The 26,665-nt window shown below is 38.6% G+C and overlaps 1 protein-coding gene across 3 annotated transcripts in view; it reads left to right on the top strand.

The window, feature by feature from the left end:
* cacna1eb (calcium channel, voltage-dependent, R type, alpha 1E subunit b) overlaps positions 1-26,665 on the top strand; it is a 225,248-nt gene that overhangs the window by 79,390 nt on the left and 119,193 nt on the right. For all 3 annotated transcript variants that reach the window (XM_057334281.1, XM_057334282.1, XM_057334280.1), the window contains 8 exons: positions 1,087-1,190; positions 1,370-1,485; positions 10,661-10,714; positions 11,149-11,217; positions 15,136-15,345; positions 18,056-18,168; positions 26,172-26,284; positions 26,363-26,494. In XM_057334281.1, the coding sequence (XP_057190264.1) occupies positions 1,087-1,190; positions 1,370-1,485; positions 10,661-10,714; positions 11,149-11,217; positions 15,136-15,345; positions 18,056-18,168; positions 26,172-26,284; positions 26,363-26,494 (911 nt within the window). The remainder of the gene's footprint in view (positions 1-1,086; positions 1,191-1,369; positions 1,486-10,660; positions 10,715-11,148; positions 11,218-15,135; positions 15,346-18,055; positions 18,169-26,171; positions 26,285-26,362; positions 26,495-26,665) is intronic.

Genomic DNA, 26,665 nt, shown 5'->3' with positions numbered 1-26,665 from the left:
CACGGGTGGTTGCAGAGAGGATCTAACCCAGGAAGCCGAGACTTCAGAGGACTTTAACTCGGCCGGGGAGAGGCTTGGAACGCTGTGGAAGTGTCCGTCGTATTTTGTGTTGAGTGACTATAAGTTTGTGTGTAATGTGAATAAAAGCCCGTGTCTGTCACGCTAACCTCGTCCTCTTCCTTGCCCACGACTCTACATTTGCTAGACATATATTTATAGTACATTAAGTCTAGTGTAGGAACTGACAAATGTAAATGACATTATTGAATTTTGCACCTAATATTGGTATTTTAATTGTCTATTTAAGTACATAATGCATTGTCATTTTACATACTGCATTTTTAATTTGAAAATTGCTACCAATATGCTTCCACACACGCAAGTATAATGCAAGTCTTTTTTTGCAATTAATAAGGATTTAAACAACAAATAAACATTTGGTTTATGTTAAATTCAATGTTGTGTTCATATTCATGTTCTTGTATACTTGAAACGTTTGCTAACGTACTGCATTACTGATTGCACGACAGAACCACAACATAAGACAAATGCAAAAAAGTAATAATAATCATAGCCGTATCCGAGATGCAATTGCGAACAGACTGGGTGGGAAGCAGAACACGTAGAGCTATACAATAGAATTGGGATAGAGTCATAATCCTATGGATTGGCTTTCAGAAGCTCCCAAAAACAAACAAGGGGACAGGGCAGTCTAGGGAAATCCAGTGGTGATGGAGACCAGGGCAAAGCCAATGGCCAGGGAGGAGCTGGTGGTAGATGATGCAGGGTGGAGCTCGAGACCAGTCACCCTTCTTGGTAATGGCAGGAAACACAAGGCAGCAATCCTACGCATTATCTCACACCGGTTTCTAGTTTTAGTTTTATCATCAGGTGTATCTATACTTACAATGATGCTGCTAAATAAAATTTTTGAAAATGTGTATAACATGTTGAAGCATTATGTTTGATGTTTTGTAATTAGAATTTACAGATTGTCAAGGGTAGTAAAATTATATGTATAAACCTTATTGAGCAGACCATATAACTGTATCGTCCTTTGTGTTGATTCTTACATTCTCTCCTCAGACCAATGATGCTCTGGGACCCACGTGGAATTGGATGTACTTTATCCCTCTCATCATTATTGGCTCATTCTTTGTGCTCAACCTTGTTTTAGGTGTCCTCTCTGGGTATGAAATTTACAGAAGTTCATTTTTAATATGTGATTATCAGTGTAACTATTAATTATGTTCAGGTTGGCAAAACTCTAAACATTTACTTTCAGTAATTAATTTTTTGATCTATTATTAAAATGTTGTGTAAATGTCCTCACCAGTAATGACATAAGTTATTTAAAATATGTCTACAGGGAATTTGCTAAAGAGAGAGAGCGTGTGGAGAACAGACGTGCATTCATGAAGCTTAGACGGCAGCAACAGGCTGAGAGAGAACTCAATGGCTACCGTGCCTGGATAGACAGAGCAGGTAAATTGATTAAATTACATAGGGGGTAAGATGAGCCAGTAGGTAAGTTGAACCACCCACTGCATCTCAGCTACTTTTGTTGCCATTTGATCATACATTTTGTAATAGCCCGTTATTTCTCCCAGAATGTGAAAAGTTGCAGCACATGGTAGAATTGGACAGCATCAAATCCTTTGATGGTTTTGGCTTGTCAATCTCAAATATTAGCATATTAGATGTAATGGCTGATACATCAAAGCAAATTTAACCAGGTCTAAAAATATTCATGATGCATGTTGGTGAACTAACATATACAGTATAACCATGAAAATCAGTTGGCTAAATATTAGCCGGAATTTGTAATACAAAATTTCCAAAATGGCAGCTATGGGGCAAAATGAGCCAAATGCTGTGGGTTAAATTGAGCCAGCGTTGACAATGAAGTTAACATCAATTTCAAAATTTTAAACCTGTATCATTTCAATGTAAAATGACATAACTGTTTATCATGTTTACTATACCGAGTTTATGCACATTGTACGCCAAAGTACACTTATAACCTTCCCAGACTTTGCACTGGTCAAATTAATAAGTAAAAAGGGGACTTGTGACTTGCCAGTAAATGGGTTGATTGTTAATTGATATTGTTGTACTCGAAGTCCATTAAAATGCATCAACAACGAGATAGTCATCATATATTCAAAAATATTCATAGCACATCATCACCCAACATAGAAAATGACCCAAATTACACCAGTGTCCACATGTAGCAGTTAGACAAGCCACAAGAAAAGTAAATCAATAAAGTCCTACAAGCTGTATGTGGAGATGAGAGTAGCCACAGCCGTTGCAATGATAATACAAGTTCTGTCCATGTCAATATATTCCCAGTAGGTTGCCAATGGAGTAAACCTCCAAAGAAAACTTGTAATCCTACTTCCAGCTATTGAAGTTCATCCTCATAATCCATAAAGTGTAGATTTCGACAATATACTCTTCTGAGGTCAGGTACAAAGTGACTCAGGCATAGTACAATCATTCCCACACATAAAATCCCTTACAAGAAAGCATTAAATAAACAAACATAAGCAAAATAATCTTTCATAACAAATAACGTTAAAGTCTGCAAAGACATTACATGCAGCAAACCAGCCAAAGATATGAACATTAGACTTACATTTGAACAGCAAACACCACGTTTCTCAAATGGGATTGAAGCAGCAAACCAAACTCTGCCATGTGGCAGCATCAGAACTCTTTTCTTTCTACTCCTTTATGTAGCCTTAAACTTCCGGTACACATTCACAAACAATAGAGTGCCTGTAGATTATTTCTGATAACAAGCAAAAGAAACCGAGAAGAACTGTTACTTGGCCGTTCTATGAACCGTTTCATTGGACACACGCACATGGACTGCAATTAACTTCCGGTCTGTGTTTGGCTAGTGTCTCATAATATAACTACTTTTTTATTTAATTGATGTTAATATTAATTAGTATTATTATTTTATTGTATAATAATTGTATTAAAAAAACGTTTTTTTATTTTGTTGTATATTAATTTTATTAAATAAATAATTTGTTGAATGGGTCCTGTACTTTGGTTTCATTTAAAGAAAGCGTGTGGTACATTGAAATCTATCGGTTGACCTTGGTATCACATAATTCAAAATATTAGAGAGACAAGTTTAGTCAAGTAAGGCTTCTCGGCTTCTTTTGCTTGTTATCAGAAATAATCTACAGGCAATCTATTGTTTGTGAATGTGTACCGGAAGTTAACTGCAGCCTACAAACGCGCTCATGCGTAGTAACGTTTGTTTATGTTGTCATTTTGAAACCATCGATATCCCCAGCTAACAATGTTTGGTTCCCAGAACGTTCCACTAACGTTAGTTTTTGGTTCCCAGAACGTTATTTTCCAAGGTTCGTTTTTGGTTCTCCAGGAAAGTTTTCTTTTTTCTGGTTCCCCTAACGTTATAGAAACCATGAAACTAACGTTTTATTTCTGTAAAGATAACCAAAAACAAACCTTAAAAAAACTTTCTGGGAACCAGAAACTAACGTTATGGGAACGTTCCCAGAACGTTAGCGTAAAATATATTTCTCGGATATTGTTTGGCCTCACTACACGTCAGTAATGAATACATGCTGTGTTTTTATCTATCGCTTGTCCCACACAATATGGAGGATGAAATCAATGCATTAGATTATTCTTTTAGCCTAATAATTCCTTTTCTATTAATGAAGTAGCCTAATTTTCGATTTAAACAGCACAGTATATCATTTCTAATAAAACCACACTGTGTGTAGGCCTACCTCAACATCAGACATTATAGATATCGAAATAAAATAACCAATGACTTCAACACAATATTTAAAGCAGATTTTTATTGACAGAAGAATAAACATTTAATTAGCTTCAGGCTAACAATATTCTTGTCTCACCACAGAAGTATAGCGCGGCTCTGTCTTTAGATATAACAATCAAAAGCCCTGAGTTTCAGTCCTTTCATCATGGTCTGTTGATTTAGATGTGTCAAATCAATCGAAAATCACGAAAATATAAGTCTACTCTCAAATCTGTACGGTTTTAAATAAAAAGTTACATAAATAAACCTTAGTCAGTGAGGTAAAACGAAATGACCGTTAATTTTTAAATGACGGGAGTGCGCGGCAGAGCGGAGAATGCACGTGCTCGAGTGCACACACACATACAGACAACCACACTAAAGAAATACACATGATATATATGATTGTATTTTCATTTAGCTTAACTAGTTTATTATTTTCAGCCATTAAAGGGCACATTTATTAATTTCATTTGGTCATTATAACGTGTTAATGTGATCTTATAATTTCTGTATTGCACATCTCACTGACGTTTACCAGTTTTGACTATTTTTACCATTAAAAAAGAACCAAAAAAGATCCATCAGGTAACGTTATTTTCTGGTTATTTTCTAGTTTCAAAAAATTAACCAATAAATACCCATCAGGGAACGTTATTTTCTGGTTGCAAAAAAATAACCAATAAAGAACCATCAGGGAACATTATTTTCTGGTTATTTTCTGGTTGCAAAATAATAACCAAAAAAGAACCATCAGGGAATGTTATTTTCTGGTTGCAAAGAAATTACCAAAAAATAACCATCAGGGAACATTATTTTCTGGTTATTTAAAAAAAACAGCCTGTAACGTTCTGGGAACGTTATTTTCTGGTTGCAAAAAAACCCCCCTGAAAAGAACGTTCTTAGAACGTTATTTTAGTCGGTGACTAAAATAACGTTATTAAAATAACGTGACTAAAATAACGTTATAACGACCAAATGAAATATTTTTGGTTCCCAAAAAATAACCAAAACGGAACCAAAAACTAACGTTAGGGGAACGTTCTGTGTTTGCTGGGTCTTTCCAACTGTAGTCAGTAATGGCCTAACATGTTTGGCATTGAAAATCACTTTAATGCCAAAAATCTACAAAAAGAGAAATAGAGAGAGCAGAAATTCATTATTATTAAGAAGCCATATTTTATAACAATATGTCATAGATGTGTTCTTATAATTTAGATTGATAGGAAACATCCTGAAATCAGATTAAATACTTTAATGCACTTATACCCCACTCTCCCCTATTATAGCTCAGGGTGGTGTCCCACTATTTTCGCTGACTCGAAAATGGGATTTTGGTTGGAAATGCCTAACACAGTCTCTCAGGAATTTGTGACAGTCACAACATTAAATCTATTGATTCGTGTTCATGGACACATATTTCCCCTTTTTTCATGTCACTCAGCACAACTTTCAATCTAAGGGGTAAGGGGTGGCTTATAGCCATTTCATAAAATATGTATGACTTTCCCTTATATCATGTCATAAATATATTTGCTGTATATACACCTGAGGTATGTGGATTGAAAGTCGTGCTAAGTGAACCAAAAAAAGTAGGGAAGTCGTGTCTATGAACAGGATTCGATTCTATACTGCCGTGAGACTTCATGACGAAATCTTATTCCCTTCTGTCAAAGGCCAGATAGAAGAATTCTGGCTTTGTTTGATTACACACTTTTAAACTTGATATTTTTTTAACACTGAAAAATGTTTGAGGGTTAAAGAAGAGTCCAGTATTTCCAATAACTGATTTACAAACTTTAAGCGTTTACTTTAGTTGTCGTGTAATTTTCATTTCTATTCTATGCTCTTGTTAAGCCCTGTGTTATGCGTGCATAATTTAAACCTTGACATGGCTGGATACAGCGATAATCCTGTTACATGAGACGGAGAATCAGTTCTGGCTGAGTTTGAAAAACAATTAACATACACTCAATATAATGTTGTCTACAAATCTTCTTTAAACTTTAAGGTCCGGTTTCACAGACACGGCTTAGCTTGAACCAGAACTATGCCTTAGTTGAATTAAGATATTTATGTTGCGTTTATAAAAATGCCTTAGAACACATCAATGGTGTGCATCTTGAGACAAAACAATGGCACTGATATATTTTAAGATATTTCTGGGCAAGTTATATTCAGTTGAGACAGGTCAAATATTCATTTTAGTCTGAGTCTAGCCTTAAGCCTTGTCTGTGAAACACTGGCTGAAAACCAAAACCCCATAAGTGACAAAAAAATGAGAGAGAGAAAATGCGTAAAGAGTAATGCATCAGGTCTCAGTAATGCACCTGGGTCAGATTCTGATTGATAACCATATGTTCCTCTCCATTAAAATTCTCATGAAAGGACAGCCCTGATGTTTATAAGAGAAACCACCACTCATGTTTACATTTGACCAAATTGTGTGCATCCTAAAGCTTTGGGTATGAAGATTATACAAATTGCAGGTTAAAGTTGTTATTTTAACTCCAACGTCCTACCTTCAGTGAAACACAAAGTAAGAGCTTTTCTGGCCAAACTTTGTTTTAAGGCCCAGTTCTCACTATTAACAAACCATTAACAACGACTTTTGGATTTTATTTACATTGGAACTGACAATAATCAAAAGTTAAAAAAAACCCCAAAAAGGACATAATGCTAGCATCGGTTATGTTTGATTCAGGTTACATATACATGAATTTATCATTAGGCACTATTAGTTTGACCTTGCTGAATAATTTCATCTAGGCAGGCGAAGTTTTGCTGTCTTTGCCTAGGTTCAGTGAAGGACCGAGATTTGACTGTGTACAACACCTACACTACTCTTTTCACATTTCACCCTCCACCCACACAACACTCAGGTAAACACGAGTATATGAAGCTTTCCGGGCTCCCACGCAGTGAAGGGTCAGAAAAAGGTGACACTGACTCACTGACAGGAGTGTTGGCAAATGTGCCTGTCTGTGTTCAGAACAGATGATGTGTTCCAAAGTACAACAGCTCACTTTCAAGGCCTACAGACTGCATCTTTCTTACTAATGTGGCCTGTTTTCAATAGCTTTGTTTTCTGTTTAATACATTTTATTGATGATCGACTTATTAAATTAAAAAAAATAATGTGAGCCTTTCTGTGAAAACCAGGCTAAACTCTCAAAATCGAATTATGAGATAACGAGGGTTCGGCCAACAGCTCATATACTGTATGTGTCTGAAGTATGTGCACTGACCACTGTGCCACAGCTCCGACCAAGGTTATATTTGAGTGTTTTTTATTACATTATGTGGGTTGATTTTATGTTGAAAAGAAAAACAACACTGTAACACTTTACATTAAAGTTCCCTTCATAAAGCATTAATAAATGTGTTCACTAATGATTAATAAATCATTTATAAATGCATTATAAAGCTGCATAATAAAAAGGGGGATTCTAACGAAATACCTGCCAAATAGTGAGCCATTTTTAACTCACATGTTATAAATGCTTAAGAAGTGTATTTATTCATTATTTATTTGACTCGAATGCAGATTCATTATTATCTTGACGTTGTTTGCAAAATAGGCTGTCAGATGGGAGACTGTGGGGTGCTATGTTGGTTTTGCTTATTATTGTATATTTCATCTTATGTCCCTTCTCAAACCATGTTGCTTACCTAATCCCATTCCGAATGTCTTACGGTGCCCTCCAGAATGCCTTCAGATCATGATGCTTATCCAAAGCAGTTTTTTCTTGCTAACCAAAATAAACTCATCAAACTTTTGATCACTTTTGAACACTAAATGCACAAAGGTTGTTGTAAACGTGTTTGTTTACAGTGTTTTATTAATGATTCAATTACTTCCAATAGTTCATCAAAACCAGAAGACATTTATTTATTATTTATTGTAGAAACAGAACGCTTGCTCACAAGGCTACATCTCTGATGTGAATCATATATTGAGAACTATTGACGGCCCATGAAAAAGCACTGTAAAGAAAAGTGGATGCCTGGGAAGTATTCACGTTTAATAAACATTTATAACAAGTGAGTTAAAAATGGCTCACTATTTGGCAGGTATTTCGTTAGAATCCCTTTTTATTTACGCAGTTATAACTGCTTTATAATGCATTTGTAAATGACTTATTAATCATTAATGAACACATTTACAAATGCTTTATAAAGGGAACCTTAACGTAAAGTGTTACCAAAAACACTTTAGCTGGATCAAAAAAAGACTGGGTCACATATTTTCTTTTGTGTTGTTTATTGACTAATGGGCTGTTGAAACTATGACAATAACTATAACTACATTAATGTCTACAAGAATGGTTGCTTTATGTTTTTAAAGACAAGCGTCTTTACTCGAAATAATACAACTGCAAAGGCTTGATGCCCTCTTTAAAGGACGAAGGTGCGCTTTTGGTCGGAATGCTGTAAAGCATGTATCTTGCCAGCTTACTTAAAATTGTAATACATATGTATTATATCAATAAGTATTATATTCAAACACAACAATTCCCAGGTGCTTCCGCCTCGAATTCGAAAAACCTGAATCACAATCAGCAATAACCATACAACTTTCAGAAGTCGGCCAGAGACAATTGAAAAAAATAGTTCTGAAAGCGATCCCATTGATATCTACATTTATATTCAGTCGTTTAGCACAGTAGTTCTCAAACTGGGGGTCCCCGAGATGTATCCAGGGGGCCACAGATTTTGTGGCATTTTATGAAATATAGAAATTGATCATAGATTTTATGCAATCAAACATCAGAAAAATAAGAGCACCAGACAAAAGAATTGCTGTTTCAGCATTGTATAACCGAATATGTTTTTGTTTAAATAAAAATGTTACATTTAAGATTATAAGTCTTTATTTGGGGGCCCGCAAAGCGATGCACTCTACACAAAGGGGGCCTTACAACGAAAAAGTTTGAGAACCACTGGTTTAGCAGATGCTTTTATCCAAAGAGACTTACAAAGGAGGCAGAATAATAGAAGTAATCAGTGCAACAAAAGGGCAACAATGCGTAAGTGCTATAAAACTGATCTTAGTTAATCAACACAGAACACAAAGCTATATAAGCACATATACTTTTTCAGGATGGAAAAAGTGTAAAAGAAATAGAAAAAGGTGTCTCTATCTTTAGGTGATTCTTCAAAATGGCTAAAGATTTCACTGATCTTGTAGAGACAAGCAGATCGTTCCTTCATCAAAAGTGATTTTGTAGCTTTTTTGGATGGCACCACAAGACGCTCTGGAGGGCACATACATCTGAATTAGTGCGTGTAGGCCAGGCAGGAGAGCAATACAGTAGTACAGTCTTGAGAGGACTAGAGATTGTACCAGGACTTGCATAGCTCGCTCTGATAGGAAAGGTGTAATTTTCCTCATGTTATACAAGACAATTCTACATGACCAGGTATTGCTAGCAACATGATCAGTGAAGGTTAGCTGATCATCAATTATGGGTGGATGGGGATGGGACCTAGCAGTCAGGACGGTTAGAAAGTATGAGCTTATAAACTTCAACTTGAGATAGGAGAGAAAAAGAGGGGAGTGTGTGTCGGAAGTTTGGACGTGTTCGTTGGGAGGCAGTGTAGATAACTGATGGCTGATGGCTGTAGTTTTATTCACAAAGAATAAAGCAAAATCATTAGCCGTTAAAGCTGATGAAGGTCGGGGGCAGTCGTACAAAGCAGAGTGGAGAAGGTTTTTGAAAAGAGTAGTAATAATTAGTAGTAATAAGTAGTAATATTGAGTTTTTGCAGTGGAGACATCATTGGAGAATGAAGAGAGGAGAGAAAAAGGTCCGAGGGGTCTTTTGATTTGAGCAACTTTCTCTCAGCAGCCCTTAGCCTGGAACGATGCTCACAGATAATCAGGGAGCGGAGGGGGTTCCACGGGATGGTCTAGATGTGAGTGGGCATAAGCTGTCTAAGCAGGATGTTAGTTTGGAGAATAGAGTGTCAGAAGCACTGTTAGCATCCAGTAATGAGAGCTGTTAGGGGTAGGGAGCGTGGATGAAACCACAGAGGATACGTGTGAGGGAAAGAGTGAACGTAGGTTACGTCTAAAGGTGACCTGTGGAGAAGTGTGTGTTCTGCCTGGTAAAGTCAGGTTGAGGTCGAAAGTGATAAGAAAATGGTGTGATGTGTGCAGCGGGGTGACTTGGGTATGGTGAGTGAAGCAGTAGCATGTGTATATCAGATCTAATTAGTTACCTGCGTGTAATGACAGATGGGATTTGCAGACACAAGAGTGAAGAATAGGAAGGTTGAGTCATGCAGGTTGCTGGTCTTTACACTCTTTTGTCTTCACACACTGAGTGCTGACCACGAGGCTATATGCTTTCTCCGACTATATACCTGCCTGATTCAGGTAATTTAATTCAGCAGGACGCGCCTAGCAAGAATCGAATACACTCACTTTTCCTACTGACTGGACTGAGTGCACTGTTTAATACTTTAGCTGGCTTTGGACATGCCTTAGAATAACACACAACAAACGAGTGAAACTAGCACGACACTGGATGAGAACAAACGCAACTTCAACATGTGACATGACAGTAGTAAGTACAACACTGCGCTAAACTTAATAAGACAAGAATCAAACACACTTATGGGCTTCTTCTGCTAAGCAGCTTTTCCTATATTATCATCTTTATAGTTATGGTGTGAACTCTACTATTCGCTTAAATGTTGAAGTATTACTAAAACGTATAGTCCGTAGTGTAAATGGCCCTTAAAAGTTAATTACGTTACTATATGTTCTTCCAATATTTTAACACGTTTACTATTAGTATGCCTTGATATATTAAGTTATTAATTTTCTTTTTCTTTTTTAAGAGGAAGTAATGCTTGCAGAGGAGAACAAGAATTCTGGGAGATCGGCATTAGATGGTATGTCTAATTTCATTTTAAGAAAGTTGCAAAGAAATAAATGTTTTTTTTTTTGGATGTGTTTTTACAGGATGTACGTTTGAAATTTACCATATTTATTACCATATACCTTTGACACCATATACCATATTACAATAGATTCACAGAATGACAAACAGGCAGGATACATGCCTGACAGAGTTTCATAGAAATCCTCTGAACATTAGTTATCTTTATAGCAATTCAGCATATAAAATGTATTAATTGAATAAAGGAAAAACATGTACAGTGTTATGTGTTAACTCCTTTTGCTTTCAGTTCTATTTTCAAGTTACATTTGTACATATTTAATCCTTTCATTTTTACTGCTGGGAGGCTAATAGCAGCTGCAGTACAATATTTGTGTCCAAAAAATAACATTTAGAAGGCAAACAAGTGGTGTTTTTTATTTTTAGTGTTAAAACGGGCCACTAGCAAGAAAAATGCCAGGCGTCGAGGACCAGGAGAGGAAATCTCAACAGTTGGTGAGTGATTTACAAATGATTTTTTTTTATTTAAGACCTGTTTTGCTTTGCATATTTTTTTATGTTTGAGACAGGTTTCATCTTGTAACCATCAATGATCTAAACAGAAACTGGGATATAAATACACAGAGAGCCAAACTAGACACAGATTGGGGGTCTGGGTGGAGGGTGTGAAGCTGGGGAAGGACAGGGAACGGGGGAAGTCAGCAGAAGGAAATACCTAGGTGGAGCAAAGCGAGGGAGAAACTAAAGTGAGCCACTGGTAGGACTTTTAGGTAGTGACGGTGGCTTTATGTCGTTTCAAGCCCTTTGAACTGATATTCGATCAGGGCACCAATTTCAGAGGTGGGAATCAAGAACACCAAACTGCTTTCTCTGCCCTTGAGCCAGTAATCAAATAACAATTCAGTGAACACAGTATCTCCTTCCAGTTTAACCCCCACATGCACGTCATTTTGGAGGGACCTGGTAGCGGGAAATCCGCTCCATCAAAGCCTGTCTCCAAGTTGTACTTAAAGATCAAGTTGTGTCCGTGTCTTCTGTTCTTGTAGTGGTGATACTTCAGGGGATACTTCATTCTAAACCATTTGGTTGTGTGTCTTCATAGATATCAGACACAGACACCAGTACTTGGCAAGAGACAGTGGCAACATAGCCGAAGTATTGCGAACCAATTTCGGAAACCGTTATATCAGAACTACTTGCCAACTCTACAACCTCGTCCTAAATGGAGCCAATCTACACCCAACCTATCAGTGGGACAAGTAGTTAAGGTTATGGACTCTCAATTACCAAAGAGCCGTTGGCCTGTAGGCAAAGTGACTCGAGTGGTTCCTAGCAGTTATGGAACTGTTAGAGTAGCAGAAGTAACGATTGGGGACCGCATCTATAGTTGCCCTGTTTCTAAACTCATTGTACTCCCACATATACCAAATGATTAGTGGTATATAACGTTATACACCAGTGTATTTTATTGGTTTCTAATTTGTTGCACAAATAAGGGTTGCGGCTGTATAAAACCCCCTGCTGGTTTACGGGTGACGTCATATGTGGGCGGAGTCACGAACAGGTTCAGTATAGTTCTAGAATGTACTGTCACAGCAGACGAGGCAGCTCATTGTCGTGATTCTGCCTCATCTTGTCATGTCTTTCCTGATCTTGTGGCAGAATCACGGCAGGATCCCTTGTTATATGTGGAGAGAGACGTTTTGGCCCTGTCACCTGCCTGTCACCCTCCCTGTGTTATCATCCCTCGTTTGTATTCCCCTATTTAAAGCCTCTGTTTTTCCTGTCCTGTGTCAGTTCAATGTTTCCTGTATGTGGTTTAAACGTTCCTTGTTCATGGTCAGTGTTCTCGTAATCATCGTATTCCTGCCTTGTCTTGCCCTACCTTGCCTTGCCCTACCTTGACTGTTTTGTGAGTTGGTTTTGTTTATGATATTTAGTTCTCGTTTTGCCCCCTTGTGGGAAGTTTTTGTTTATCCTTTGAGAAGTCTTTTGGTTATAATGTATTGTCACCCCATTGTGGGTTTTTGTTCTGTTTTTGTGTAGAATAAAACCTTTTTGTTAACACCTCACCACTGCTGCCTGCATCTGGGTTCTTCCCCGCCGCAATACTTGACACTCATGCTGTTTGTTCTAAAGTGTGCGTCATTGAGACTGTTTACATCTGATAATCTAAAATTGTAACGTGAGTGTTGTATCACTGTTTAAGTGCTTTGATATTAGCGAACACAATGTTTATTTGTGTATTTACTGATGGACACATATGATGCTAAACGTGGGCAAATACACGCCTACTTAATTTGTTCCACTATTGTAATCTACATTTGGTGGAATATTATTGATACCTGTTGTATGTATTTGCTGTTAGATGAATTTATTAGTCTTTAAACACACATAAGTAACATTTTGTCATGGTCCTGCCCTCTTGTTTCTGAATTTCTAGTCGTGTGGCAGGATCGGGACAGAGCCCTTAGGTTTTATGTGAGAAAGCCATGAGTTGTTTATGTTTTGACATCTCATGTGCTTTCTCGTGTCTTGTCTTTGGCCCCGCCCCTCTCGTTTCATGTACTGCTTCCCTGCCATGTCTAATGTTTCCCACCTGCCCTGTGTCATTACCCTTCGTTTGTCTTCCCTTTAAAATGCCCTCATGTTTCATTGTCTTGTGGCTCGGTCATTGTTTAAGATGTCTTTGGTTGCGTTCTGTGGTCCCTTGGATTACCTTGCCTGTCTGTGAGACGTTGTGTCATGTGAGTTTTAGTTTATTCTTGTCCTGCTGTTTTTGTGTTCCCCTCGTGGAAAGTTTTTGGTTCGAGTTTATGTATATATATTAGTCTGGTCCTCGTTACCCCCTCCTGGGTTTTTGTTTTGTTCTTTGTTTATATTAAAAAATTTGTGTTAACCCCTTCATCCCTGCCTGCAATTGGGTTCTTCCTCACCAATCTTGACACATTTCTAATGTTAAATATGTCTAATTTGATCTAACGTGATGACTTGTGTTAGACTTATTTGAGCCATTGCTGGAGTGTTGGCTCCGCCTTATGGAAGCATATTGTTAGCAAATTTCACTTTGAAATACAATAGGTAAAATGGCAATGCAGTATTTAAAATGAAAACGCATTTATGTATTCAAATATATATTTAAAACGCTGTTTTGAGGTGTTGGAAAAACGTACAGCTGCAGAGCTGATAAAAGCGCTAAATCGCATGCACAACACGTTTTCATCATAAACATATTCAGTAAATGCATTAAAGGTATATTTCAGCATATGTAATATGTTAAGTGAACTTATTATTTATTGTCATTATTTGTTGTATTACAGAAACCACACTCACCGAAACACACCCTAAGAATGTACATCTATTGAGGATCATTGTTAAATGACTGGAACCAAGTTTCAAGTTTATTTACTGGAATAAATCAGAGACTTTGAGCTATAGCTGTCGTGGAATTCCTATTCTTGCATCATACTATAACCTTCTGATCGAGGTTGGGGACAAGTGTTGACAGACCAGTATTCTGTGCACACACATCTAGAACATTAGTCATCCCATTCCTCTTTAAAGCATTGGAAGGAATGCTGATGTCGTTAATAAGTGCTGTCAGAGTGTAAAATTTACATTTTGCTATAAATAAACAGTAAGAATCCATTGAGCAGCTTCAGTCCCAATTCGTGCAAAGTGTCATGGGGTGTAGGAAATAGGTGGCTATCATTTGTTTCTGGCATTTTAACCAGATGTTATCCAGTTATATATTACTCTTCAGTATTTGTGAAATGTACTGTACTTTAGCAATAGTATCTGTATTAGTAAATGTCTGTAAATGGTAAGACATAAAATGAATAATAAATTAATGCAAGTTCAACTACTGTATATAAATTATTGAAATGGGTTAATAGACTTACAAAAGAGGTTACACCGAGGCACGGTAGTTACTATGATATGCAATTTTTTTCAAAACAATTTAAAAATACACCGGCCGCAACAACAACAAAAAAACGCACCGGTGGACACGGGGCCTTACGCCCATTCACACTGCCAGCGATTGGCAGCGACATGATCTCATTTATTTCAACGGCAGCTTAGCGACAGTGGCCGTTGGCGACAGGAAATAGGCGCTACTAGCGACGTGAAAAAGTTGAGAATTGATGAGTGACTTTCGGGAGCGTCTATCAATAGGAGTAAAGCAGCGGAGCTCACGTCATCCGTCTCCCGTAAGTTACTAAAGTGTTCGTTTATAACTGTTACTAGGGGTGTAAAGATACACTCAGCTCACGATTTGGCACATATCTCGATGCTGGATTCACAATGATTTTGTTTTCATTTTGGTTCTGTTAATTTCATTTTTCAGTTGTAATGTGTGCTTTTGTCAAACCATCTTGTGAAACTATTGATAATGTGTTTTGTATGTGTCAGGTGGTCCCAGACCAAGAGTCGGTATACGAACTGCAAGACGAGGGCCTGCCGCTTACTTGCGCCGAAAGGAACGCATGCTGCGGATCTCTATTCGCCGTATGGTGAAAACAGACAGCTTCTATTGGATAGTCCTTAGCCTGGTTGCACTCAACACCATCTGTGTTTCTATTGTTCATCACAATCAACCAGAATGGCTCACTATTATTCAGTGTAAGTGCACAAAATATTTTATCATTAGTAAGGGTTGTTATAGGACAAACTACATTTTGCTATAAAAATTAGGATCAGAAATTTTAGCCCAGGTCCAGAGCTTATAGACGTTTCCCTTAGGGTAAGGGGAAGATATTTCAGCATTTTTTTTAAACAATATCCATGGTATTTTATATATTGCTTCAATTTTGCACAGGTACAGTTACACAAATGGTACATTGGACTTTTAAGAGTCCATGTTTAATTGACTCTCCTCAAATGTCCTCAAACAAACCTAACACAATGTTTTATTTATTTTCGTGTGAATAAATATGTTGTTTGAAATTTATATTTGCCTATAGGGTAAGTCTAACACTGTTTTAACGGAGACAAGACGTGTAGGCTTACTTTTCTGTGTTGTGCGTTTAACAAGAAATAAAGTACACTTGTCATTTAAAAACACATGCTATAATAACAACCCAACAACACAGAGAATACGGCTTACTTCAATGGATTACTTGGTTATGGATTGTGACTGTACCTGATCTAATTTTTTTAAGATGAATGAAATGCTTGAATTCTTCCACAAACAAGATTTCGATTTGTGTCCAAACAACAGCTTGTGCAGTTATGTGCAGAGACTCGCATTTAAAGGAGTAGTTCACTTTAAAATAAAATAAAAACATGATATTCACTCACACACGTCATCTAACGAAACGATTGGTCATTTTCCATGAAAACTAAAAAATATATACTTTTTAAACATAAATATATGGCTTGCTCTGCCTAGGAGTGCCTCCATGTAGCCCATCCTATTTTTTGTAGTTCTATTGTTTATAACAGCGGTTACCAGACCTGTTCTGTGGGACCCACTTCTCTGCACATTTTGTATGTCTCCCTTAAAGGAGCAATGTGGAGATTTTAGCGCCATCTAGCGGTGAGATTGAGAAATTGGAACCAACGGCTCACCCCCGCTCTTTCAAAGCACGATGGTGGCTTTACAGAACTAAGACGTCTTCGCGTTATCGTTTCTTTGCTGAAGGAGATAATGCATTTATGAAACACGCTCTGTAGAGCAGTTTGTCCGTTTAGGGATACTGTATAAACAACATAGCGAATTCCATGCAAGGGGAATTCGCCCCTGTGTATTTGACAGTCTTTGTTTGAATTAATTGGTTCCCTGTTTCTTTGTTCATGTGTTCTTTTGTGTCTTTGTTTGATTTATTAAGTTTAAACTGCTTTTGGATCCACTTCCATGTCTGGTTTAAATCATAACAAATACAACCTAGATTTGTCATTTATTTACTTCAACATTTACTGTCAAAATTGTGACCACAATATTTATCGTAATAAAATAAAAGACAACAAAATGAAATGTTCAAAGCCACAATACAATGTAGGCTTCTAAAAAAAAATGTTTCAAATAAAACAAATAAGCAAGTATTAAAGCTATTATTCTTGTCTTGTCTTAATAATAGTCTTGACTATAAGATGGCTACAAATAGCCGATCTGAATACGCACAGGCTACGCAGAGAACATGTCAAAAAAATGAAACCAGGCACATTTTAATTATTGTTGACTTTGCTTACATGATGGAATATCATACATCATAGAAGTTATTTTGGCTAAAACAGCATACATTATTTGGTTACAAAATAACCAAATTTAAGATTATTTTGGCTAGAAGTGGGTTATTAATAGCCGGACTATATCTCGTTTATAGTTATAGAGATTGTGAAATGACGGCTATTGCTTGCTGGGTCATTTGTGTGAATTCCTACGATCTCATTTGTATGGTTTATTATGATTTGACTTTTTCCCCTGTGACGTTAGGTTAGGCTGAGCCTTTATCGTTGCTTTGCCATCTCGTAAAATGCGTTCGTTTTAGCAAAAATTGCCTTTGCGCCTGTGATTTTAAGGTTTGTCACAAACTTCCGTGAGACTGCCTGACATATTAAGCTGTTTATTTATATTCTTTCTTTACTTACACCTTAAAGATGTGAGAGTAAACATATATTTCAGTGATTTCCGATCGATTTGGAGCGCTATAAATGAACGGACTCTAATGTTTGTGAGTGTAACCCGAAGAAGCTTTTGACTGTTGTATGGACATCCCGCTTAACTTACTGTATGTGGTAAGACAAGAATAATGCATGATGTCATTGAATTTCTACATTTTTTAAGCACACGTGCCAAATTGTAAGTTTTAAACGCTTATATCTTCGAAATGGGAATTTTGTCAGTGTGGGATCATATCAGTTTATTGTAATAAAAGGAAAAAAACTTTAATTTTGATTTCACTGGGGCTTTTAAAAAAATGGCGTTAACAATGTGCCTGAATATGGTCTGGTCCAGGTATGTCTTTGGACGTTGTTGGGACATGGTGATTACCTCCTATGTTATGTTGTCACAACGAACATGGGAATCACAAAGTTACGTTACTGGGACATTATTTGGTACGTTGCTGTAACGAAAATGGTACCTTGTCACAACATAACTGTGTTAACTGGGAAATGAGACCAAGCGAAATACTGTGGATGGGTTTAATGAGCAAAAAATATCAATTTTAGCTTAACTTTAAACTTTCTGTATGAATGAGGACAGATGTTGTTGGGGATTGTTGTTTATATGTAATGCTGCCTCTGTATTGCTTCTAGGGTTTTTATATTTAAAAGAAAATGTATTCAGTTCAAATTTTTCAGTCTTTATTTTTACTATTATTAATTTCAGACTATGCAGAATTTGTGTTTCTTGGACTATTTCTTGCTGAGATGTTTCTGAAAATGTATGGCCTTGGTTTTCGTCTCTACTTCCATTCATCCTTCAACTGCTTTGATTGTGGGGTAAGTATATCCTATTCACTTTCACTCATTTAGTATTAAAACAAATTCAGTTTTTAACTAACAGAAATAATGATAAGCCACTGGTTACTTCAGTATAGTTTGCTTTCATTTTGATAATTTTTATGCTGCCCTAGTATGCAGACAGTATGATAATAATGTTAGGGGTGTTATTTATTTATCTGTTTCATTCTTAATGCCATTCCGGCATCTAAGGCTATATTCATGGCGAGAACTAGTCAATCTATCCAAAAGTCTGTTTTTCCACCGAGCCACTGTGTATTAGGGGTATAACGTCACACAAAATTCACATTGGGCCTCATTCATGAAACATTCGAGTAAATTCTAAGTGATTTCCGCGTAAAAGGGAGCTTCCCGAAAACTATCCTCCGGATTCACAAATACTTCGTAAACGTCAGATTTGATAGTAAAATGTGTGTATCAATCATTCGTAAATAGATTTCACAATTAGCATAATCCCCGCCTATGAATTACAGCTACGCAAATTACCAATCTAGGAATGCTGTGGAATCTCTGGACTCCATTCTCAGGTTTGGCACGTTTTATACCATAAATGCATACGAGACCAATAGCCTAACAATAAATTAATAAAGGAATGTGTCCTCACGAAGCGTTTTTACCTGTCTGAAATAATGCCGGGTGCTCTTCGGAAAATGACCAGCTGGTGGCGCATGAGAGAGTTTTCTTCCAGAGACATGTTGGTTGCTATGATTCACGGAATATTCACGGCAGCAACATGTTACGGGTATTTTCTTTTGAAGAATGTTTCTGAATCTAAAAATGCAGTAACCAGCAATAATAATTATTCCATTGTTGTGTTGTACAAGTGTAATGGTTGGTCAATGTAGTGTTTGTCCCGCCTCTCCTCCACTGTGACTGGACAGCTGTGTAAAAAGGGACAGTGACGAGGTCTGCGTTTACCCAAAGTTAAAGAGTAAAAAACGAAAAAAAATGACAGGGCAAAGGAACTCGTAAAATATTATTATGATACATGGTGCATCTAAATGCAGTGTCATTAGTTTGTCTAAAATAATACTTGTATGTTTGTTTTACGCACCATACATGGTGGGGAGGAGGTGTAAATTTATTTCGTACCAACTAAGATTTTGAAAATACGAACATTTTCATGAATTTTTAAATTTACGTCAGAACGACTTTACGAATGATTTACACAAAAATTAGCATAAAAAAGAGGTAGGACTATACTGACTGTCCCATGGCCGGGCATTTTATAGCCCTCCCCTCCAGGCCCAACTTACAACAAACCAATCAAAAAGGAAGGGCAAAATAAAGCCCCACCCTACATCTAATTTCAGAAGCCGTTTCACTAGGATATACGTCACGATACGGAAAAGAAGTGAATCGCAACTTCCGTTTCATGGTGACTTTAAAGTCTCTCCACTTATTTGAAATGTTACGGCGGGCCAGGTAAAGATGATTGGTGGGCCGCGAGTTGACTAGCCCTGCACTACGCCGTAGGCAAAGCGCTGGTTTCCGCTAGAAGTCAGTAGCTGCATTTCCATAACCCTTAAAAATGTGCAAACTGAAATAGCGCATTGAAAATACGCCCAATGGAAGCACGTCAATTGAACAAAAACTCCCATACAAGACGGCAACACGATGGATGACACGGGGCTAATTTTTGAAGTAGAAAAATACAAAGTGCTGTATGACCCCCAGGACTGTTTAAATAAAGACCTGAATGCGAAAGAAAAGGCATGGGAGGCAGTTTCATCGGCCACTGGAATGGATGGTAAGTTATTTTGTAACTCTTTTCATAGGCTAGGCTAATAAAACTTCACGTAAGCATCAAGTGTTTTGAAGTACCATCCTATAATATCAAAACTACAGACAAAATATCATTGAAATAGTACGTTCTTTTCAGCTATTGTGTTTAGTCCAGAAAAGGTTTATAATTTTATTTTATTGTCCAACACTTAATCAAATTCATGTTTTTTAATCTGGATACACCACGGAAGTTTACAGGGCATGCTGTTGTATACATACAGTATCCCACAGAAGTGAGTACACCCCTCACATTTTTGTAAATATTTTATTATAACTTTTCATGTGACAACACTGAAGAAATGACACTTTTCTACAATGTAAAGTAGTGAGTGTACAGCTTGTATAACAGTGTAAATTTGCTGTCCCCTCAAAATAACTCAACACACAGCCATTAATGTCTAAACCGCTTGCAACAAAAGTGAGTACACCCCTAAGTGAAAATGTCCAAATCGGGCCCAAAGTGTCAATATTTTGTGTGTCACCATTATTTTCCAGCACTGCCTTAACCCTCTTGGACATAGAGTTCACCAGAGCTTCACAGGTTGCCACTGGAGTCCTCTTCCACTCCTCCATGACGACATCATGGCGCTGGTGGATGTTAGAGACCTTGCACTCCTCCACCTTCCGTTTGAGGATGCCCCACAGATGCTCTATAGGGTTTAGGTCTGGAGACATGCTTGGCCAGTCCATCACCTTTACCCTCAGCTTCTTTTGTGGTCGTTATCATGTTGGAATACTGCCCTGCGGCCCAGTCTCCAAAGGGAGGGGTCATGCTCTGCTTCAGTATGTCACAGTCCATGTTGGCATTCATGGTTCCCTCAATGAACTGTAGCTCCCCAGTGCCGGCAGCACTCATGCAGCCCCAGACCATGACACTCCACCACCATGCTTGACTGTAGGCAAGACACACTTGTCTTTGTACTCCTCACCTGGTTGCCGCCACACATGCTTAACACCATCTGAACCAAATAAGTTTATCTTGGTCTCATCAGACCACAGGACATGGTTCCAGTAATCCATGTCCTTAGTCTGCTTGTCTTCAGCAAACTGTTTGCAGGCCTTATAGTGCATCATCTTTAGAAGAGGCTTCCTTCTGGGACGACAGCCATGCAGACCAATTTGATGCAGTGTGCGGCGTATGGTCTGAGCCCTGACAGGCTGACCCCCCACCCCTTCAACCTCTGCAGAAATGCTGGCAGCACTCATACGTCTATTTCCCAAAGACAACCTCTGGATATGACACTGAGCACGTGCACTCAACTTCTTTGGTCGACCATGGCGAGGCCTGTTCTGAGTGGACCCTGTCCTGTTAAACTGCTGTATGGTATGGCCCACATGCTGCAGCTCAGTTTCAGGGTCTTGGCAATCTTCTTATAGCCTAGGCCATCTTTATGTAGAGCAACAATTCTTTTTTTCAGATCCTCAGAGAGTTCTTTGCTATTAGGTGCCTTGTTGAACTTCCAGTGACCAGTATGAGAGAGTGAGAGCGATAACACCAAATTTAACACACCTGCTCCCCATTCACACCTGAGACCTTGTAACACTAAAGAATCACATGACACCGGGAAGCGAAAATGGCTAATTCGGTCCAATTTGGACATTTTCACTCAGGGGTGTACTCACTTTTGTTGACAGCGGTTTAGACATTAATGGCTGTGTCGAGTTATTTGTAGGGGACAGCAAATGTACACTGTTATACAAGCTGTACACTCACTACTTTACATTGTAGCAAAGTGTCATTTCTTCAGTGTTGTCACGTGAAAAGATATAATAAAATATTTACAAAAATGTGAGGGGTGTACTCACTTCTGTGAGATACTGTATGTGTGTATCTATGTATGTTTGTTTGTTTGTTTATTAAGAAATGTGACAAGTGTTACAGTTTGTATTAGTTTATTCACTTTTACACCACTAGTCTCTTCAAGTAAGTAAAGATATTTACAATTTACAAACTTCACACATTAAAAACAGTATTCTACACATATCTAAAGAAGGTCCATGTTAAGCCCTAGATCATCTGGTCTTGCCAGGACACACAGCCTTCGGGGGGGCTGAAAAATCTGCAAAGCTTCTCCCACACATCATAGGCTTCTGTGCATCCCTTATTTCCACCCATGTTTCTTACATCTTACAGCACTTCCCCTCTTTCTTCTGCTTCATCTAGCCATCTTTGGTTTCCTGAAGGATTTATTAGGTAATTGTGCAGGATGCATGCTGCAGTGACAACAAGGCTTGAGATTCATCCTAGTATGGAGTACTCTCCATCTGGATGACAGAATGCCAAAGGCACACTCAACACCATTCTTGCCCGAGGTAGTCTATAGTTGAAGACTCTTCTCCAATGTTGGATACGATTTCCAGGAAATGGCCTCATCAAATGTGTATTCAGGGGAAATGCAGCATCTCCTACCATGGTGTATGGCATTGGACCCTGCGCACCTGACCCTGGCAAAGGGCAGTCTGCAGGCACAGACAAACTTTTGTTCTCCATTCCTCTTCCAATTGCTGAACCACTGTACACTCCTCCATCACTTGTTCTTCCAAAGTCACCAACTTGTACATATGTACAACTATAGTCAGCATCGGCTAGGGCTAGGAGAACAATGGAGAATGTCCTTTTGTAGTTAAAGTACAAGCTCCCTGAGTGTGCTGGTGACACTATGGTAATGTGTCACAATATTTAGCTGCTATTTCTCCTCACATTTCCTCATTTGATTTTGGAAACTGTGATGCCATCAATCTCTTCTCAATGGCTCTGCAGGTCATGTGTACAGATTCAGCCACGGTGCTTGTCCCTAGTCTGTACTGGAAGGCTAGGCAGCTAAAGCTCTCCCAAGTTCCAAGAAATATTTTAAAGACAAAATGGTTAATTAGCGTGCTGACAAAATGTTATATGCTCTCTTAATAAGTAAGTAAACTGTAAGTTGCTTGGAATAAAAGCGTCTACCAAATGAATGAATGTAAATGTAATTATTTGTGAAGTGAAATTTATAGATGTTTATTGAAATACACACATTATTTTTACAGGTAATGAATGCAAGCGGTGATGGAGAGCACTGATTAAACCGGTCCTTCGCTCCCCTCATTTCTCCCGTCTCCTCCCCCGTCGCCCCAGAGACCCCCCCCCACCCCGATCGTTGACGGCTCTCCCGCCTTCAGGGTCAGGAGGGTGCTCGACTCCAGGCGACGTGGGCGAGGTTTCCAGTTTCTGGTTGATTGGGAGGGGTACAGTCCAGAGGAGAGATGCTGGATTCCGGCCCGGGACATCCTGCACCGCTCGCTCATCGAGGCTTTTCACCACCGCCACTCCCCCACCTCCTCGAGTGCTCCTGGAGGCGCTTCTGGGGGAGGGGGTACTGTCAGGACCCGGGTTTGATCTTTCCTTCTCTCCCTCTTTCTTTTTGTTTTGGCTCGGCTGTCACTTTCACGTGTGCCCTCGCACAGCTGCTCTCACTCTCCGCTCATTTTCTATTAGCTCCTGTCTTCACTCTCCTCGTTATGTTCCTCCCTTTATATAATCCACTGTCGTGTCTCTCTTTGCCAATGTGTTTTGGATTAATGGCTTTTTGCCTTGTATTCAGGTCTTTTTGAGTTGTGTCTTTCTCGTTGGATTTACCCCTTCTTTTGTCCTGAAAGAGTGCTGGTTGTCTGGCTGGAGTAGTCGCCGCCGCATCTTCCCTGATGCTCGGTTGCTTCAGTTTTCTGCTACCCGGTTCTTCTTTTGCCTAACCCCATTGGATGTTGATTGCACCTCGCTGACCCTTGCCCGTCCGACTCAGTCTCTGCTCTGCCCCTCTGGTTTACGCCTCGATGACCCCTGCCTGCCTGACTACGCCTCCGTCTAGCCCTAGCACGGACTTTGTGTTTGTTTTTTCCCTTGTTTAATAAATTCTCTATTCTTCACCGTTCTGACAAAAATGTTGCGCGACTATCACTTTTATTTTACAAGCTTGCATTATAAGTGTTTAGTCAAACTATTTTCATCCTAGCATGTGAAGTGTAATTTGAGGTGAAGTGTAATTTGAGATACAGTGCAACAGTGGTAGGCCTGATCACTGACAACGATGAGACGGCCTACAGAGAAGAGGTGCATGCTCTGACACGCTGGTGCCAGGAAAACCACCTCTCACTCAACATTAACAAAACCAAGGAGCTGGTGGTGGATTTCAGGAGACAGAAGAGAGAACACACCCCCATCATCATCGACGAGACACCTGTGGAGCGGGTCAGCAGCTTTAAGTTTCTAGGAGTGCACATCTCTGAAGACCTCACATGGGCTGCTCACACAGATGCAGTGCTGAAGAAGGCACAACAACGCCTCTTTTTCCTCAGGCGCCTGAGGAAATTTGGAATGAGTCCCCACATCCTCCACTCATTCTACACCTTCACTCTGGAAAGCATCCTGTCGGGCTGCATCACTGCCTGGTATGGAATCAGCAACAGCAGAAATAGAAAAGATCTACAAAGGGTAGTGCGAACTGCCCGCCACACTGTAGGAGGTGAGCTTCCCTCCAGGACATCTACGCCAGGCGGTGCATGAGGAAAGCCCGGACAATCACCAGTGACTCCAGCCACCCAAGCCATGGACTGTTCTCTCTGCTGCCCTCAGGCAGACGGTTACACAGTATCCGATCACGCAAAAGCCCACTGAGGGACATCTTTTTCCCTCAGACTACCAGGCTGCTGAACACTCGCACAGCACACCTCTCTGTCTATACCATTCACCATGCACTTTAACTCCACCACCACCACAGCTTTTACCAACTGGACTTCAATGCAGCATGCACTGCACTTTAACACAATAATACTCTGACAACATCATTGTGGATTATGTGTATTATGTTGTATATTTAGTATATTATTGTGTATAGTATAGTAGTGTATAGACAACATCATTGTGGATTATGTTGTATATTTAGTATATTATTGTGTATAGTAGTGTATGTACTGTATATGAAAGTATACTGTTATTATTGTTAAATGTGTATTGTAAACGTGTATGCTATTTGTTAAATGTGCCAATTGTATTCTGCACTGTCTGGAGCACGCTCCCAAGCTTTTCACTCACCACGGCACACGTGCTGTTGGTGATGTGACAATAAAAGTGATTTGATTTGATTTGAAATGAAACATTTACACTGTGTAATAATTATTTTTCTATTGTCTATTATGCAACATGTCTTGACCACCCCCCTTACCTAAGTGTTTCTGTCAAAACACAGCAAGTGGTTGCCATAGTTACACTATAGAACAAGTTGCTGACAAAATTAACAGTACAAGGGAAAAAAGACGACACTAAGACGCTAAAGATATTACTTTAGATTAATAAGCAAAAAAAAAAACACCCTCTAAATCCGCTATAACACAATAAAACGTAAAGGAAAGGGTAAATACATACTGACAGCCTTAAGGTTTTCTTTCTTAAGCTGGTCATGTGCTGGTTCCTCACCAGCTTAAACCAGCTCAGGACCAGTACACGACCAGCTTAAACCAGCATCAAAACATACATAACACAGTTTACGATGTTTTTTTCAACAGGGTTGGTAGTGCGAGTGAGAGTTTGATAGTGTGTGTGAATGAGTTTGGTAGTGTGTGTGTGTGTGTGTGGACTTGGTTTTTATATGTCAGTGGGGACCTAAACCTGAATACACACCAACTCATGGGGACCGGTGTCACTGTGGCGACCAAAATTGAGGTCCTCATGGGCACAAAAGCTTATAAATTGTACAGAACTTTAATTCATATAACAATATAAATGATAAAAAAAGTGTTCTATGATCTTTAGGTTTAGGGTATAGAATATACAGTTTGTACAGTATAAAAAACATTACGCCTATGGACTGTCCCCACGGCGATAATAAAACATACATGTGTGCGTGTGCATGCGTGCGTGCGTGCGTGTGTTGCTAGAGAGCCCCCCAAGAAAGCTTCAGAGGATGTTCTTGCACTATTTAAGTATACATTCCACCTGTACCCAAACCTTTTATTTATTCATTTTTAAATGTGGGTCTCTAAACATGATAAAGTATAAAAAAATTGTATTTTATTTTGCAATACCAGAATTCCAAAGTTCAAAGAAATTAATTAATTCATAAATTGTGTGACTCAAATATTTACTGCAAAGAATACCTGATCAAATAATATATTGGACAACTGTTTTAATAATTATGTCACGTTATGTTATGTGCTTTCTGCAGGTGATTGTAGGTAGTATTTTTGAAGTGATTTGGGGATTCTTCAGGCCTGGAGTGTCTTTTGGCATCAGTGTCCTGAGAGCTTTACGACTACTGCGAATCTTTAAGATAACCAAGTAAGGATAAGATATTCAGTGAGGGTAAAAACATGCAACAATGTACAAACATGTTCATCGTTTTTTCTTCTTTATTAGATATTGGTCATCCTTGCGAAACTTGGTGGTGTCCCTAATGAGCTCCATGAAATCTATCATCAGTTTGCTCTTCCTCCTGTTCCTGTTTATTGTAGTCTTTGCTTTACTTGGCATGCAGCTGTTTGGTGGCAGGTGAGACAGTGATACTTCATTAATCTTTAACTTTCCACATTGCTCTTAAACATTAAATATATGAATCGTCTTCAACCCATTAATAAATATATTTATAGATTATTACATCACATTTTAAAAATAGATTCAATTTCTTGGTGTCTGATAAATTTAGGCCTACGGTATTTTCAG

The sequence above is a fragment of the Triplophysa rosa genome, linkage group LG5 (assembly GCF_024868665.1).
Source record: "Triplophysa rosa linkage group LG5, Trosa_1v2, whole genome shotgun sequence".
Taxonomy (NCBI): domain Eukaryota; kingdom Metazoa; phylum Chordata; class Actinopteri; order Cypriniformes; family Nemacheilidae; genus Triplophysa; species Triplophysa rosa.
This window is presented reverse-complemented; position numbering and strand designations above follow the sequence as displayed.